Source organism: Littorina saxatilis, linkage group LG11, assembly GCF_037325665.1.
Source record: "Littorina saxatilis isolate snail1 linkage group LG11, US_GU_Lsax_2.0, whole genome shotgun sequence".
In the NCBI taxonomy this organism is placed as follows: Eukaryota; Metazoa; Mollusca; class Gastropoda; order Littorinimorpha; family Littorinidae; genus Littorina; species Littorina saxatilis.
Window position 1 is genome coordinate 28,606,603 of NC_090255.1, and position 16,597 is coordinate 28,623,199.

Sequence of the window (16,597 nt, forward strand, 5' to 3'; positions counted from 1 at the left end):
CTATATATATATACGACTAGTGTCTGTGTGTGTGTGTGTCTGTGTGTCTGTGTGTCTGTGCGCGATGCGCGGCCAAGGTTCTCGATGGATCTGTTTCAAATTTGGTGATCATATTCAGGTACACCCTGGACACAACCTGGTCGATGAGATATTTCAACACGTGCTCTCAGCGCGCTGCGCGGAACCGATTTTGGTTCCACCTCAGCTATTTTGGTTCCACCTCAGCTTACCCGGGCCCCCATACCGACACACCATAGCCGCTACACCACATCACAACGCCAAAGTTCTCGGTGGTTCTTTTTCAAATTTGGACACCGTATTCAGCTACACCCCGGACACAATATCATCGATGAGATATTTCAACACGTGCTCTCAGCGCGCAGCGCTAAACTCATGTTCGTTTTTGTGTTCATTTCACCATTATAAGTAACTCTTCCTTATCTTCTCCAGTGTTTGGCGTTTATCTCCCTTCCTTCGTGTGGCTTTCCCGTTCAGTTGTAAGTTACTATTTATTTTTAGAATGTCACTGCGCTGTCCAGAACGCTTCCCTTGCACCCGTAAGTTGTTCTTACTGTCAAAGTGAAAAGGTCGAATCAATTTATAGCCACGCGAAAAATACACTCTCACCTATCTCTATATATTTATAGATACAGATATGCATATATATATACGGCTTCTCTGTGTGTGTGTGTGTTTGTGTGTGTGTGTAGGCAAAAACCTATGTATTATAGAGTTCTGTTTGTGATGGGGTCTAGCGGCTTTTGTCTGTCTGTATGTTCTGGCATGTGAGAAGCCACAGTAGATAATATAGGGCTAAGAAATAAGCTCTAAAATTCTCAATCCCGTTTGACAGGACTTCGCCTTTCAAAGGTGATTGTGGTGAACCGCCACGCTGTCTGTCTCTGTTGCGCCGTTCACCCCAAATTCCCGTTTCTGAGAGTGACTATTTTTAGAATGTCACTGCGCTGTCCAGAACGCTTCCCTTGCACCCGTAAGTTGTTCTTACTGTCAAAGTGAAAAGGTCGAATCAATTTATAGCCACGCGAAAAATACACTCTCACCTATCTCTATATATTTATAGATACAGATATGCATATATATATACGGCTTCTCTGTGTGTGTGTTTGTGTGTGTGTGTGGGGGAAAAAACCTGTTGATTGTAGAGTTCTGTTTGTGATGGGGTCTAGCGGCTTTTGTCTGTCTGTATGTTCTGGCATTTGAGCGATTCACCCCGGCGAAGCCGGGTATTCCTCTAGTACGTCATATACGCTCTCACACACTCTCACACACACACACACACACGCTATCACACAGACCGACAGACAGACACAGACCCCCCCCACACACACACACACAATCACACACAAACAAACAGACACACACGCTATCTCACACACACTGGCACACCCCCTCCCCCCTCCACCACCACCAACATCAACATCAACATAAACGACAACAATACACTTACGTCACTAGCTTAGCTTTGCCGTTGTAGTTATAGCTGCAGCTGTAGTTTTCTGGTTGTAGTTGTAGCTCTTGTAAGTCGAGTACCCACTCCTCATAATCTTGATGTGTTCACTCGCAGGCCGTCACAATGAACCTTCCGATCAGCCTGCAACTCCGCTTCGTTCACTGTACAACACCAGCATTGTGTTGGGTCCTAGAATGGAGCGACAGCTTGCTGGGGCGGTTTAATCCTGCTAATGGGCAGAATATACCTGCGCAGTTTCAGCGGCACAGGCGAAGCACTGCATATTATTGATGCTGCGATAGGGATTATGACGAGTACTTGGCCTTATTTTCTTTTCGCGCAACGTGTGGCGGACTGGAATAATCTGCATTGTGTCGTCGGTCCTGCCAAAGTTACATATGTAAGCGGAGCCCCTAAGGGGAAAATTATACCTGCGCAGAGTCTGCGGCGCTGCATGCTGCAATATGGGTTATGACGAGTACTTGGCCTGTTTTCTTTTCACGCAAGGTGTAGCGGGCTAGGAAAAATGAAGAATTACCTCGATAATCTGCAGTGCGTCGTCTGTGCCGCTGACTCTGCGCAGGTGTAATTTGCCCCTAACGCGACAGTCCACTGGCGCGACTTCTATTCAGGGCAGAATACACCTGCGTAGTTTTAGCGGCACAGGCGACGCACTGCATATTATTGATGCTGCGAAAGGGATTATGACGAGTACTTGGCCTGTTTTCTTTTCACGTAACGTGTAGCGGGCTGGGATAATCTGCAGTGCGTCGTCTGTCCTGCTGAAGTTACATAGGTGAGCGCCAGGCCTTATAACAATATTTCCCCAGCCAGAAAACAGAAACATTTAAATGCATGCGAAGCAACACATGTCGCGTCAAGTTAATTATTACAGTTTGTTCATCTGTGTACCTTACAAAAGGAAACTGAACGCACTGCACTCTTTCATTAAAGGCACAGTAAGCCTCCCGTAAACATTCACAGATACGGTCAGGCTTTTACACACAGTACAAACACCCTTTCATTTAAACACTCACCGATTGAGAACATCCTAGGTGCCCTCCGTAAAGAGCGAACAATTTTCAAAGAATTTATTTTTGCGTGGTTTATCTTACCCCTGAGCCATCGTGAACCCGTGTGATCAAGTTTCCCTTTTTCGTAGTCGTAGTATCGTCAATGTAGTCGTCAGTTAGTCATTTGAATGCGACTCGATGTGAGCTTATTTACAATAGCACGTTTTGTATGCACGAAACAAACGGCTGTGGTTCACAAGAACTCTAGCGATGGCTTTTGACTGTTGAGAGGAACGGCGATTTGCATAAACCGTCGTCTGCTACGACCCTTGCGTGACCCTGCTTCCGGGCTTTTTTTTTTCAAACTTTCACAACTTCGAATTGTACTGATCTTGTCTTGATGAAAAAAGAATTCTTTTATGATTAAAGAATGTTTGTGTAACAAGCTGTCAATTTATTATTTAGATTTTAAAAGTTAGGTCTAGCGCAAAAACGCACCACGGTCCAAAAAACATTTTGATAATCATCGATTCACGGCTATCGCCAGTTTACATCGATAGAATGAGACCCGAAGGGAAGTAACTCATGTTTGACCTGAGTTCAGGATGCGTCCAAAAAGTGTTCGAGACAATCTGCAAAATTAATTCTTTAAAAATTGCTCGCTCTTTACGTAGGGCACCTAGGATGTTCCCGTTTGGTGAGCGTTCAAATGGAAGGGTGTTTGTACTGTGTGTAAAAGCCTGACAGTATCTGTGATGGTTTACGGGAGGCTTACTGTCTGGGAGTGATTTCCGGTAGTTGGATATTCATAACAGCCGTCCAGCACCAAAACGAGGCGCCATTGTTGTAGAGGACCAAGTCCACGAAAATAAATTCTTTGAAAATTTCTCACGCTCGACAGAAAGCAGCCAGGATGTTCCCGTTCGGTGAGCGTTCAAATGGAAGTATGCTTGTACTGTATGTAGACTCTCGGGGAGCTCTGTGATGGTTTACGGGAGGCTTACAGTGCCTTTAAGTCAATATTTGACTAAACGTTGGTGTATGTATGTAGATATGCAAGTTTGCATGTATGTATGTATGCCTGCAGTGTAAATGCCACAATTTGTCCCTTGAGACTATGCCAAAGGATATGAGGTGTACATATGTGTCCATTTTCAGGAGATAAATATTGTGTTATACAAATAGGGCCTACTATGCTGATATGTATGTATAAATGTATGTACGTGTACATGTGTGTGTGTGTGTGTGTGTGTGTGTGTGTGTGTGTTCGTGCGTGAGTGCGTGTGTGTGTGTTTCGGTTGTTTTCCCCTGATTGTTCCTCTCGCTGTATTAAAAAAAAATGTTGTTATAGTTATGCGTATTGTGTACACTTTCGTTTACACGAAAAACACATACACAAAGTTTGTTCTATTGACGTTGAATATAGATCTAACATTTCACACACACACACACACACACACACACACACACACACACACACACACACACACACACACACACACACACACACTATAGTCTATACACAGGGAGCTTGCAACGACACACACTTTTTGGCAGGTTTGTTTTACACTGACATTTTGCAACATTTGAAGACAAACAAAATGTGTTTCAATAATAGAAATTGCATATAATGCAACAAAGCTATTCCAACAACGAACACACATACACGCATGCACTCACACACACACGCACACACACACACACTCATACACACACACATTCATACAATTACACGCACACACACACGCGCGCACGCACTCATTTCAATAGATTGTTGTTTCGAATTCACTGTCCAAATTGCTTTTCTCAACAACAACAACAACAACAACAAACAACATTAGTTGACAACATCACTATATTTCTTAAAAATCATGAAGAAGAATCAAGTAATGAAGATGCACAAATAAGATGGGATATATGTAAAATAAAAATAAGAGAGATGTGTATATCGTATTCTAGAGAAAAGAAAACTCTCAGTATAAACAAACACACCCTTTTACAACAGCAGTTGAATGAAACAGACAGACTTTTGACTCTGGACCCCAGTAACGCCAGATTGGTGACTAAGCGAGAGCACATCAAGCAGGAGCTAGAAATATTTACAATAAAAGAAGCTAAAGGGGCACAAATTAGATCTAGGATAAAATTCATTGAGGAGGGTGAGAAAAACACGCGTTATTTCCTAAACTTAGAGAAAGCTCACGCAAAAAACAAGATACTAGATAGAATAGAACTAACAGAGAATGAATTTATTACAAGTCAGTCTGAAATATTAAAGGAACAAACCCGCTTCTTTACTAACAGATACACTAAAAACACCAATTTTAATAACCTTCTTGGGGACGAATTTTTAAAAAATACTGACATTCCAAAATTATCAGAAGAGCAAAAGGGCAGTATTGATCAAGAAATTACAGAAAAAGAACTCCTTTTTGCACTTAATGGAATGCGAAGTAATTCTGCTCCAGGATTGGATGGAATAACAACCAATTTCATAAAGTTCTTTTGGAGTAATAAATTAAACAAAATGTTATTATCCTCTTTTTGGTCAGCCTTTGAAAAAGGAGAACTATCTGTATCCCAGAAGCGAGCAGCAATCACACTGATACACAAAGGAAAGGGGTTGAAACGAGAGCACCTAAATAACTGGCGTCCTATATCTGTAACAAACACCGACTATAAACTATTAGCGAAATGCCTTGCAAACAGATTAAATCAAGTCATCAATAACTTAATAAGTGAAGATCAAGTTGGGTTTCTAAAAAAAAGAAATTCCAGCACTGTTATTAGAATAATCTTTCTGTCTTTCTTTCTGTTTGCTTAACGCCCAGCCGACCACTAAGGGCCATATTAGGGCGGTGCTGCTTTGACATATAACGTGCGCCACACACAAGACAGAAGTCGCAGCACAGGCTTCATGTCTCACCCAGTCACATTATTCTGACACCGGACCAACCAGTCCTAGCACTAACCCCATAATGCCAGACGCTAGGCGGAGCAGCCACTAGATTGCCAATTTTAAAGTCTTAGGTATGACCCGGCCGGGTTCGAACCCACGACCTCCCGATCACGGGGCGGACGCCTTACCACTAGGCCAACCGTGCCGGTATATTAGAATGATCGATGACGTCATTGAATATATAAATAACATTAATCAACCAGGTATTTTAATGGCGCTAGATTACAGAGCTGCTTTTGACACGATTTCTAAAGAATATATGCTCTGGGCGTTCCAAAAGTTCGGATTTGGTAAATATTTTATTAGGTGGGTCGATACTTTAACAAAAAATACAGAGAGTAGTATTAATTACATGGGATGGATCTCGAGTCCATTCCCATGTGATGCTGGAATAAGACAAGGATGTCCATTTTCGCCATTAGCCTTTGTTCTGGCCCTCGAAGTGTTAGCAATCAAAATCCGTGCAGATCAAGATGTTAAAGGGATTAAAATGCCAAGGAATTCTGATAGACATGGTGAAATTCTTAAACTACTTATGTATGCTGACGACATTAGTTTCTTCCTACAAGATGAGAAAGACCTAAGAAACGTATTACATCTTATAACTCAGTTTTCAAAATTTTCAGGGTTAGCAATGAATGATCAAAAGACAGAAGCAATGTGGCTTGGTATAAATACATTTTCTGCTGACCGACCATGTAATATTATTTGGAAAAAACAAATCAAAATCTTAGGAATTCATTTCAACAACTCTGTCTCAGCCTCCAACCTAGAAGAAAACTGGGAACCTAAACTACATAAAGTAAATGCATTAATAGCAACATGGTCGAAAAGAAACCTAAGTATAATGGGGAAAATATGTATAGTCAAAACATTAATGTTGTCACAGTTTACTTACGTACTGCAATCTCCATGTGCCACAGAAAACTTCCTCAATAAGCTAAATTCATCTCTATTCCGATTTATCTGGAAGAACAAATATTCAAACAAAAGAGCTTATGAAAAAGTTAATAGAAAAGTAATGTGCCAAGAGACAAATCATGGAGGTCTGAAAATGATTAATGTCAAAGATGTACAAACATCATTTCTAATTTCATGGATTATGAGGCTGATGGACGGAAGTAACGCAAAGTGGCAACAGATTCCATTAGCATCCTTTTTAAATCTGGGCGAACATTTTAAAGGACTAGGTTCCATAAAGCAATATTTCTGGAAACAAGCTTTTATCACCTGGCTAAACAATAAACACAAGATCAAAGAAATAAGCAGTAATGAACAGCAGATAAGTGTACGCAATCAAACCTTATGGAATAATACAAATATAAGGTACAGGAAGCAAACTCTATACATGAATGACTAGATAAAGGCTAAAATATGCGTTGTTAAAGATGTCTTTAACGATAACGACATGTGCTCTTTTGAGGAAATATGTGAACGAACTGGATATAAACAGTCTCGCCTATTTGAATATAATGCAATACAGACTGCCATTAAAGCTATATTATTGCGTGATACGGGTCAGGCCCGGTCTGATCATATGCCATTTATACAATTATCTCCACGCCAAATTCGCCTAAAGATGTTAAATTATGAGATAAAGGAGCCAAGCTCAGCTGGATTTTGGTCGAACAAATTAAATATTACATTAGAAGAAAAACACTGGAAATTAGCTAACGAATGCTCGACAGAAACCCGTCTTCGTCTATTGCATTGGAAAATTTTACACAATATATATCCCACCAACATTTTGCTACATAAGATGGGAATTCGTCAAACAAATCTCTGTCAGTATTGTAACGAAACCGACTTCATCGAGCACTTTTTTTGGCAGTGTAGAGCAGTGCAACCCATATGGCAGGAATGTCAAGGGTACATATTTAAATGTACAGACAAAAATATAAAGTTAAGCTGCGAAGAGGCTCTTTTTGGGTATTTCACACGTGATATCCCCAGAGAGAAAACCTTCATAATTAATCACCTTATATTGATATCGAAAATGTGCATAAGCCAGTTTAAGTACGGAAATCCAAAAACTAACATGAAGGTCTTATTTCAGAACCAAGCTCGACTTCGAAATCTCTAGTAAAATTGAACTGTGTATAAGAATATAGATAAATAGTAGTATAGTGCTGTTAATGTAAAGTTATTGATATATGCGCCGTATGATGCTGTGCTGAATACTAGTACTGTAATTGGTAATATGTAAATTCTCGCCTTTTGTCCATCGAGCGTTGGATTAATTAACTTGTTATGTATTGTCCCGCTGAAAATTATATTATTTAACAGAAATATGGGAACAACAACAACAACACACACACACACACACACACGCACTCACACACACACACGCACATACACGCAAACAAACGCACAAACTACTAGACATAGCAAAGGTGAATGAAATAGCTGTAACGTTAGAGTAACTGTAGTGAAAAAAAAAAAAAAAAAACCCAACAACAACAACAACAACAACACTTCAAAACTCTTGCTCGGCTTTTTCATTCTGCGGCAAGGGGGATGTGTCAGTAGTAAAATTATTTCCATTCGGAGCATCGATCACGAAGGTTGTTTCTGTTTTGACGTCACTTGTCTTCTTATTGTCGTCATAATGTAAGCACGTCTTCTCCACGATGATGTAGACAATGAGTAAACTTGCCTAAAAAAAAAAGAAGAAATAGATAATTATACATTTAAAATATTGTGAAGTGCATATCAATGCCAACTCTATCTTATCAGAACGCGTAAGAAATAATTGTAACATGTTTGAATTAGAAACTCGATGGATTGCTTACGTTCCAAATCAATCATCAAACAAGTCGCGTAAAGCGATATCAAAACATTAGGTCAATCCGTCGCCTTCTAACTAAACTTGGGTTCCCTAGCTGTAAATCCCTGTAAAAGAAATCTTTAATCCGAAAGCTGATCCAGAAGTTCAAGTTTGTTTGTTTGTTTGTTTGCTTAACGCCCAGCCGACCACGAAGGGCCATATCAGGGCGGTGCTGCTTTGACATAATTTACGTGCGCCACACACAAGACAGAAGTCGCAGCACAGGCTTCATGTCTCACCCAGTCACATTATTCTGACACCGGCCCAACCAGTGCTAGCACTAACCCCATAATGCCAGACGCCAGGCGGAGCAGACACTAGATTGCCAATTTTAAAATCTTAGGTATGACCCGGCCGGGGTTCGAACCCACGACCTCCCGCTCACTGGGCGGACGCCTTACCACTAGGCCACCGTGTTGCGGTAGAAGTTCAAGTGAACGGCCTCAACTGGCATGGACAGTTTGAATGACATGACACCGGAATGAATGCTTTACTTTGAGTGCGTAATTTGTCGCAATAATATTTTGGCCAAGTGTAGAAGAACGACATCGAAAATCTAGGACCAGTCATAACCGAAGTGAGTGAGGCTTAGCTAACCGAAACATCTTTGGCAAAGTGATCCAAAGCAAGATACAAGATATTTATTCACCAATTTTGCAAAAGGATTTCATCTTGGCACGGCACGGTAAAAATAAAATAAAAACCAACCAGACACATATGCAGACACACATCACCATGCATGCATACATACGTACATTACACTGTCATGCACACACAGACACAACTCACACACACACACACACACACACACACACACACACACACACACACACACACACACACAATTATATACATACTCACACATAACCAGCCACATATCTACATCACAAATTCACATCGTCGCCTTGTAAAGGTAAAAACCATATCAGTTTAAAAGGGGTGCCAGTAATATCAATGCAACATTAGTGAATACTAGAACAATACCTAAAAATTATAATCCATTTAAAAGTAAGTAGTACACGTAATTATTATCATTTAGTCAGATCATCACATAAAATTATATAATCATAATCTAGCCAGTTAGACAGTTTAAAACAACAGTATTAACAGACTATCACAGATCTACTCAAGCACCTGAACCTAGAGTCACATTGCACAAAACTACTACCATCACAGAACTACTCAAGCACCTAAAAAATAAGGACCATTCCACATTGCACATACTTCCACTATCACAAGTTATGAGAACAGTAATGGAATGCAGTGAAAGGACTAAGTAACAAAAGAACCCCCCCCCCCCCAATCCTATAACTACAGTATATTACAACGTCTTCACTACAGGAGTTGTCAGTGCAGCATGGGGGATGAAGCTAGAGCGAAAGCGACTAGTTCTGGCTTTCAAAGCTCTGTAGCGCCTACCAGATGGAAGAGGCTCGAAGAAGTGGTTTGCCGGGTGGGAGGGGTCGCGAACAATCTTTCCTGCTTTTCGACCTGAGCGCTATAATAGCCATGGGCTCTATATTTGGAAAGTAAGCGGCTCGTTTCCAATATTTGCTAGGTTGAGTGGAGATAGAACCTTTCATTTCAAATGTGAAGTGGAAAATGTGATGCATATGGGGGCATTAAGTCTGCAGACGCCCACAATTAAGTTCAGAGTGTGGATCCCTATATGCATGGGCATTGGTGAGTGTGTGTGTGTGTGTGTGTGTGTGTGTGTGTGTGTGTGTGTGTGTCGCGCGTGTGTGTGTGTGTGTGTGTGTGTGTTTGCGGGCATGCGTTCATATATATGATGGCATGCATGCGTGCGTGCGTCTGTGTGTGTGCGTGCGTGGGTGTGTTAGTGCGTGCGTGCATGCTTGCTTTCGTGTGTGCGTGTGTTTTGTGCTTGTGTGTGTATGTGTGTGTGTGTGTGTGTGTGTATGTGTGTGTGGGTGTGTGTGAGCGTCTGTGTATGTGTGTGTGTGTGTGTATGTTCGGGTGTTTGTGTATGTTGTCACAATGTGTGTGTGTGTGTTCGTGTCACCACGTGCTTGCGCGCTTGAGTGTTTTCCTGTGTAATCTATATATATCTATCTCTATATCTATATGTATAGGTTACAACACGAGTGGTTTTTTATATGGCTTGTATTTCAGTCAAGACCCAGCGGATGAATATCATCGGGAGACACGAGCCTTTGGCGAGTGGCTCTCGATTGATATTCCCGCTGGGTCTTGACTGAAATACAAGCCATATAAAAAACCACGAGTGTTGTAATCTGTATATCCCATTCTACCATCAAACACAAAGTGTAGACTACTAGCGGCACTGTTGCGATCTGTGGAGTGTGAAACAGTGTTTTCAGCGAGACATGGCCTTTTTGCAACCTTAAACTAAGTGACCGTCGCTGAAAAAATAAAACGAATGAGTGCATCTATAAGTACGCGGTAACACTACTTTCAGACCGTTTAAAAGCTTTAAGTAAAGGTTCATAAGTTGCAAGAAAGTAATGAAGTCGTATAGAAATCCATTTAGTTGAAGCGCACAATTCTTTTGCGTTTCAGGTCGGCGGAACGGGGAAACCGGTTTGGCCCCCATTTGGCTTTCTCGACTCGATTCAGAATCGATTCCACGTTGTTTTTTTCGAACGTATTATTATACAATTAGTCTTATTGACAGAGAAGCAAATTTTAGGGAACACATATGTAGATTTAACCATTTGCTCCCTATTTGAAATGTATCTACGTGATAAACTGTTTTGCGAGTGTGTTTGCATGAACCTAAACTGGTATGGATGTGGGGAAAACAGGACCCAAGTCTGTCACCGCCGCTTGATTGCATTTTGAAAGAATATGACTGGATTACGGAAAAATACACACATGTTAAGTTCTTAGATACCTTCATCGCCAATGTGGACTTACTGCAGAGCCAGGCAAAAGAGTAGACTTGCTCGCAAATACGTGATAACGAAGCGAAGCCAAAGGACGCGTCTCGGTAGATAAACCAGTCGTCTGGTACGATGCAAGGGAGGGTACTCCTTTTTTTGTTTTGGTTCGCAACCATTCGCATTATGATCAGTGGTGTTCGACTGTTCAAACTAGTGTTATGCACGGGTTAATAAAACTGCGGATAGAACTCTTTAGCAGCAAAGCAATTAAGAGTGTATTACAATCTACCTTTAAGCATATTTCTGATTGGATTAAGGTTGCGCCAGCTTAAACTCTAGTTTTTATCTGTGTGCTGTCCGGGTGCAAGGGAGACATTGTTTTGTTTTGGTTTTTGTTCTTGTAAACCGGTCTGCAGTAGACAGGGACACGGAGAAAACGTTCGAAACAGTATTGAGGGAACACATTTTCTTTCTGTTGTGTTGCATATTCTTTTTGGGATTATTCCTATGGTAGCGATGCTTGTCGACACACGGATAGCAAACAGAGGTTCGATCGTTCGCTAGCATCTGTGTATCTTGTAAGCTGAATGTTCGTTTTTTTCGACCTGCATTGCTTTCATAATGAAAGAAACGTTTGTTTATTGCATCCCATACATCAGATCAGTTCCGAGATTCATGTTTGCGTGCAACTGATATGGTTTTCTAAGCCGTGCGATACGATTTTGGAACATACAAATGTGTCACATTGTTCGGCGCGAGGTCAAAGGTCGGGAGGAACGTAGTTCTTTGCCCAAATCGGAATCTGCACTATCATATATTTTTTGGAGTCCATGATGTATTTATTGAGCTGTAAAAATACAACATATATACCCATACTGAAGTAACAGAGACAAAGAAGGGAGGTCATGGGATATATATATATAGATAGATATAGATAGATATATACGGCTTCTGTGTCTGTGTCTGTGTCTATGTGTGTGTGTGTGTGTGTGTGTGTGTGTGTGTGTGTGTGTTCGCGATGCACGGCCAAAGTTCTCGATGGATCTGCTTCAAATTTGGTGGGCACATTCAGGTGGACCCCGGGCACAAAATGGTCGATGAAGATTTTCAACACGTTCTCGAAGTGCGGCGCGGCGCGGTGGCGCGGTGAACCGCGGATACGGCTTCTGTGCCAAGGGAAACAATCTACGCAGTTCAACAACGTTAGGTTGCTGAAGCAGTAGCTTCCCTTCTACTTGAAACCTGCCACGTTTGCAATGTTGGTTCAGATGTAAGTATTGCAATTCGTGTACAAAATCCCTCCCATCTTCAAAATATTGCCACTGACACTACCCCTCCCATTGTAAATATTCATTGCAACATTAATAGTCAGGAGCTTTGCCGGTGTTTCTGTGTCTGTCTTAAAAAAGATCAAATCACTTTCGCGGTGAACCGCGGTGAATACTCTGTTTCGCGATTCGAATTACGAAACTAAACACTTTTTTTCCGGCTCTACTTCTTCACTTCTTTCACTTCCGCCACACAACGAAAACGAATCTAACCAGCGCTTTTCTGCACAGGTAGTACATCTAAGTATTGCAATTCGTGTACAAAATCCCTCCCATCTTCAAAATATTGCCACTAATACTACCCCTCACCAAACAGGCAGACCAGACATGTCGTCTGCCCAGAAGCTCTACAGTAGATGGTAGGTACGACTACTGTCTGTGTGTGTATCTGTGTGTCTGTCTGTTCGCGATGCACTGCCAAAGTTCTCGACGGATCTGCATCAAATTTGGTGGGCATATTTAGGTGGACCCCGGGCACAAACTAGTCGATGAAAAAACGTGCTCTAAGCCGGCGAACCGTCACGCTGCATACTCTGTCTCGCGATCACTAGGGTATTCATCTAGTATATCATATACAGAGTAGAACCTTTAAAGATAGCCAGGTTCAACGTTCAAGCTGCATACACCATATACACTGAGCACGCACGGCAGAGAAAACAAGTGTCCGGCATACTCACTGCAAAGAGACAGAAGGCAGCGTTTAGACTTGCTGACCATTCAAAGCCAAACTCCTGCATGACTGGACTTCCGATCGTCGGTCCCAAAAAGGTTCTGCAAGATAAAGTCAGAGTGCACTTTAAAGCAGTGACTAGTATATTCTAAATCATATTTGTGATCAATTTATACTGACGAAAAAAAAGACGAAACAAGTCGCGTAAGGCGAAAATACATTTAGTCAAGTAGCTGTCGAACTCACAGAATGAAACTGAACGCAATGCAATGTTTCAGCAAGACCGTAGCATCGTCAGTCCACCGCTCGTGGCAAAGGCAGTGACATTGACAAGAAGAGCGGGGTAGTAGTTGCGCTGAGAAGGATAGCACGCTTTTCTGTACCTCTCTTCGTTTTAACTTTCTGAGCGTGTTTTGAATCCAAACATATCATATCTATACGTTTTTGGAATCAGGAACCGACAAGGAATAAGATGAAAGTGTTTTTAAATTGATTTCGAAAAAAACATTTGATAATAATTTTTATTTATTTAATTTTCAGAGCTTGTTTTTAATCCAAATATAACATATGTATATGTTTTTGGAATCAGGAAATGATGGAGAATAAGATGAACGTAAATTTGGATAGTTTTATAAAAAAAATGTTTTACAATTTTCAGATTTTCAATGACCAAAGTCATTAATTAAATTTTAAGCCACCAAGCTGAAATGCAATACCGAAGTCCGGGCTTCGTCGAACATTACTTGACCAAAATTTCAACCAATTTGGTTAAAAAATGAGGGCGTGACAGTGCCGCCTCAACTTTCACGAAAAGCCGGATATGACGTCATCAAAGACATTTATCAAAAAAATGAAAAAAACATATGGGGATATCATACCCAGGAACTCTCATGTCAAATGTCATAAAGATCGGTCCAGTAGTTTGGTCTGAATCGCTCTACACGCACGCACACACACACACACATACACCACGACCCTCGTCTCGATTCCCCCCTCTATGTTAAAATATTTAGTCAAAACTTGACTAAATGTAAAAAAAGAGAAATAGACAAACAACGGAAACATAAAATGGGGTAAAAAACGGAATTAGAGTTACGCTCTTCGAGGTATACTTAAAGCGTCTTTCTCAAGCAATGGGCAGTAACGTCGAGAATTTGTGATTCAACTTCTTGGCCAGAACACTATGCAGTGTTAATTAGAATCGGGATGACGGGCGCAGTGGCGTGGTGGTAAGACGTCGGCCTCCTAATCGGGAGGTCGTGAGTTCGAATCACGGTCGCTGCCGCCTGGTGGGTTAAGAGTGGAGATTTGTCCGATCTCCCAGGTCAACTTATGTGCAGACCTGCTAGTGACTTAACCCCCTTCGTGTATACACGCAAGCACAAGACCAAGTGCGCACGGGAAAGATCCTGTAATCCATGTCAGAGTTCGGTGGGTTATAGAAATACGAAAATACCCAACATGCCTCCCCCGAAATCGACGTATGCTGCCTGAATGGCGGGGTAAAAACGGTCATACACGTAAACATCCACTCGTGCTAAAAACATGAGTGAACGTGGGAGTCTAAGCCCATGAACAAAGAAGAAGAAGACAATTAAAATCGGGTGATTACCCTTTCTGTCTCAAGGCTGGCCTTGATTGAGCCCAACGATGACTTCACGAAGACTTTACCGCGAAATCCAGTGCCAAAGCTTCCTTAAGTCGTCTTTGCCCAATTAATATCAAGCATAAAGCAACAATTAGGCTAAAAATAAAAATATATGTTGGTTTAGGGTAACCCGACCGATCCTATTTTGTTCCGCCGACCCTAAAACGTTTCAATTCTAAAAGAAATCCCAACTTTTGGCACATTTTGCGAACCATACCGAGACTAAGGGAAGTAACCTCCTTTAAAATCGACTACATTCAAGTGAGAAAAAAAGAAAGAAAAAAAAGCCGACCTACCGACCCTTTCTTTTTGGGTTACGTTACATTAAACCAACATAGGGGAAGGGCTCCTAATATGGACCACTTTTTGTTTCATGCTGATAACTAGCTTGTTTTCTTGCGAAGAAGTTTCATTTTGTGTTTGGTAGTCCTTCTCTCTTAGGTTAACCGTTAGGCCTAATTAGAGTGGAATAGCTTTGATAGACATTCAGCAAAAATTAAATACAGAAAAAAATCACCTGGGCGCCTAATATGGACCAGTGAAGCGGCCTTCACGAATCACTGTAAAAAGCCCCCTATACTTCAAAATAACATGACACAACTTAGTGTACAATTCAGACTAATTGAAATATGCTTTAGATGTATCTGTTTCGGGTTGATGAGAGCATTATTTGAAGCACACCAGGAAACTAAAGAAGCTTATCAAAAACAGAGTGAAAATAAGTGAATTTATCAACTTCCACGAAAAGAAGACTTTTTGTTATATATTTTTTAAATCTCGAGGGCTAGTTATAGGTTATTTCCAGCAAGCTTCTTAATGAATTAATGAAAATAGCCTTTAGCTTTTATTTTCTTCGATTTGTTGAAGGTGGTCCATATTAGGGGACTCGCACATACTTTGAGATTTTGCTATTAGTTTTTCAGTGTTTGCAGTAGAAACTCGGGGTCAACACTGCTAAAATGTTACAAATACGGTCTTAGCTGTCATATATAGAAATTTGTGTGTGATAAAAGCTTTGGCTGCGGACAGAAACGAGTCCGTTTTAGGCAGCAAATTTAGAGTGAACGCTGCCAAAAGTGAAAACAAGTCGCGTAAGGCGAAAATACAATATTTAGTCAAGTAGCTGTCGAACTCACTGAATGAAAGTGAACGCAATGCCATTTTTCAGCAAGACCGTATACTCGTAGCATCGTCAGTCCACCGCTCATGGCAAAGGCAGTGAAATTGACAAGAAGAGCGGGGTAGTACTTGCGCTAAGAAGGATAGCACGCTTTTCTGTACCTCTCTTTGTTTTAACTTTCTGAGCGTGTTTTTAATCCAAACATATCATATCTATATGTTTTTGGAATCAGGAACCGACAAGGAATAAGATGAAAGTGTTTTTAAATTGATTTGGACAATTTAATTTTGATAATAATTTTTATATATTTAATTTTCAGAGCTTGTTTTTAATCCGAATATAACATATTTATATGTTTTTGGAATCAGCAAATGATGGAGAATAAGATAAACGTAAATTTGGATCGTTTTATAAATTTTTATTTTTTTTTACAATTTTCAGATTTTTAATGACCAAAGTCATTAATTAATTTTTAAGCCACCAAGCTGAAATGCAATACCGAACCCCGGGCTTCGTCGAAGATTACTTGACCAAAATTTCAACCAATTTGGTTGAAAAATGAGGGCGTGACAGTGCCGCCTCAACTTTCACGAAAAGCCGGATATGACGTCATCAAAGACATTTATCAAAAAAATGAAAAAAACGTATGGGGATTTCATACCCAGGAACTCTCATGTAAAATTTCATAAAGATCGGT

At 40.8% G+C, this 16,597-nt stretch overlaps 1 protein-coding gene across 3 annotated transcripts in view; it reads right to left on the reverse strand.

Moving 5' to 3' along the window:
- Positions 1 to 3,971: 3,971 nt before the first annotated feature.
- LOC138980201 (MFS-type transporter SLC18B1-like) overlaps positions 3,972 to 16,597 on the reverse strand; it is a 54,114-nt gene continuing 41,488 nt past the window's right edge. The window contains exons 11-12 of one of the 3 annotated variants that reach the window (XM_070353039.1): positions 13,140 to 13,233; positions 3,972 to 8,099 (exon numbers count right to left, since the gene is read on the reverse strand). In XM_070353039.1, coding sequence (XP_070209140.1) covers positions 7,920 to 8,099; positions 13,140 to 13,233 — 274 coding nt within the window. In that variant the 3' untranslated portion in view covers positions 3,972 to 7,919. Of the gene's footprint in view, positions 8,100 to 13,133; positions 13,234 to 16,597 lie in introns of those variants that run through there. The other 2 variants (XM_070353038.1, XM_070353040.1) reach the window with 2 other exon arrangements.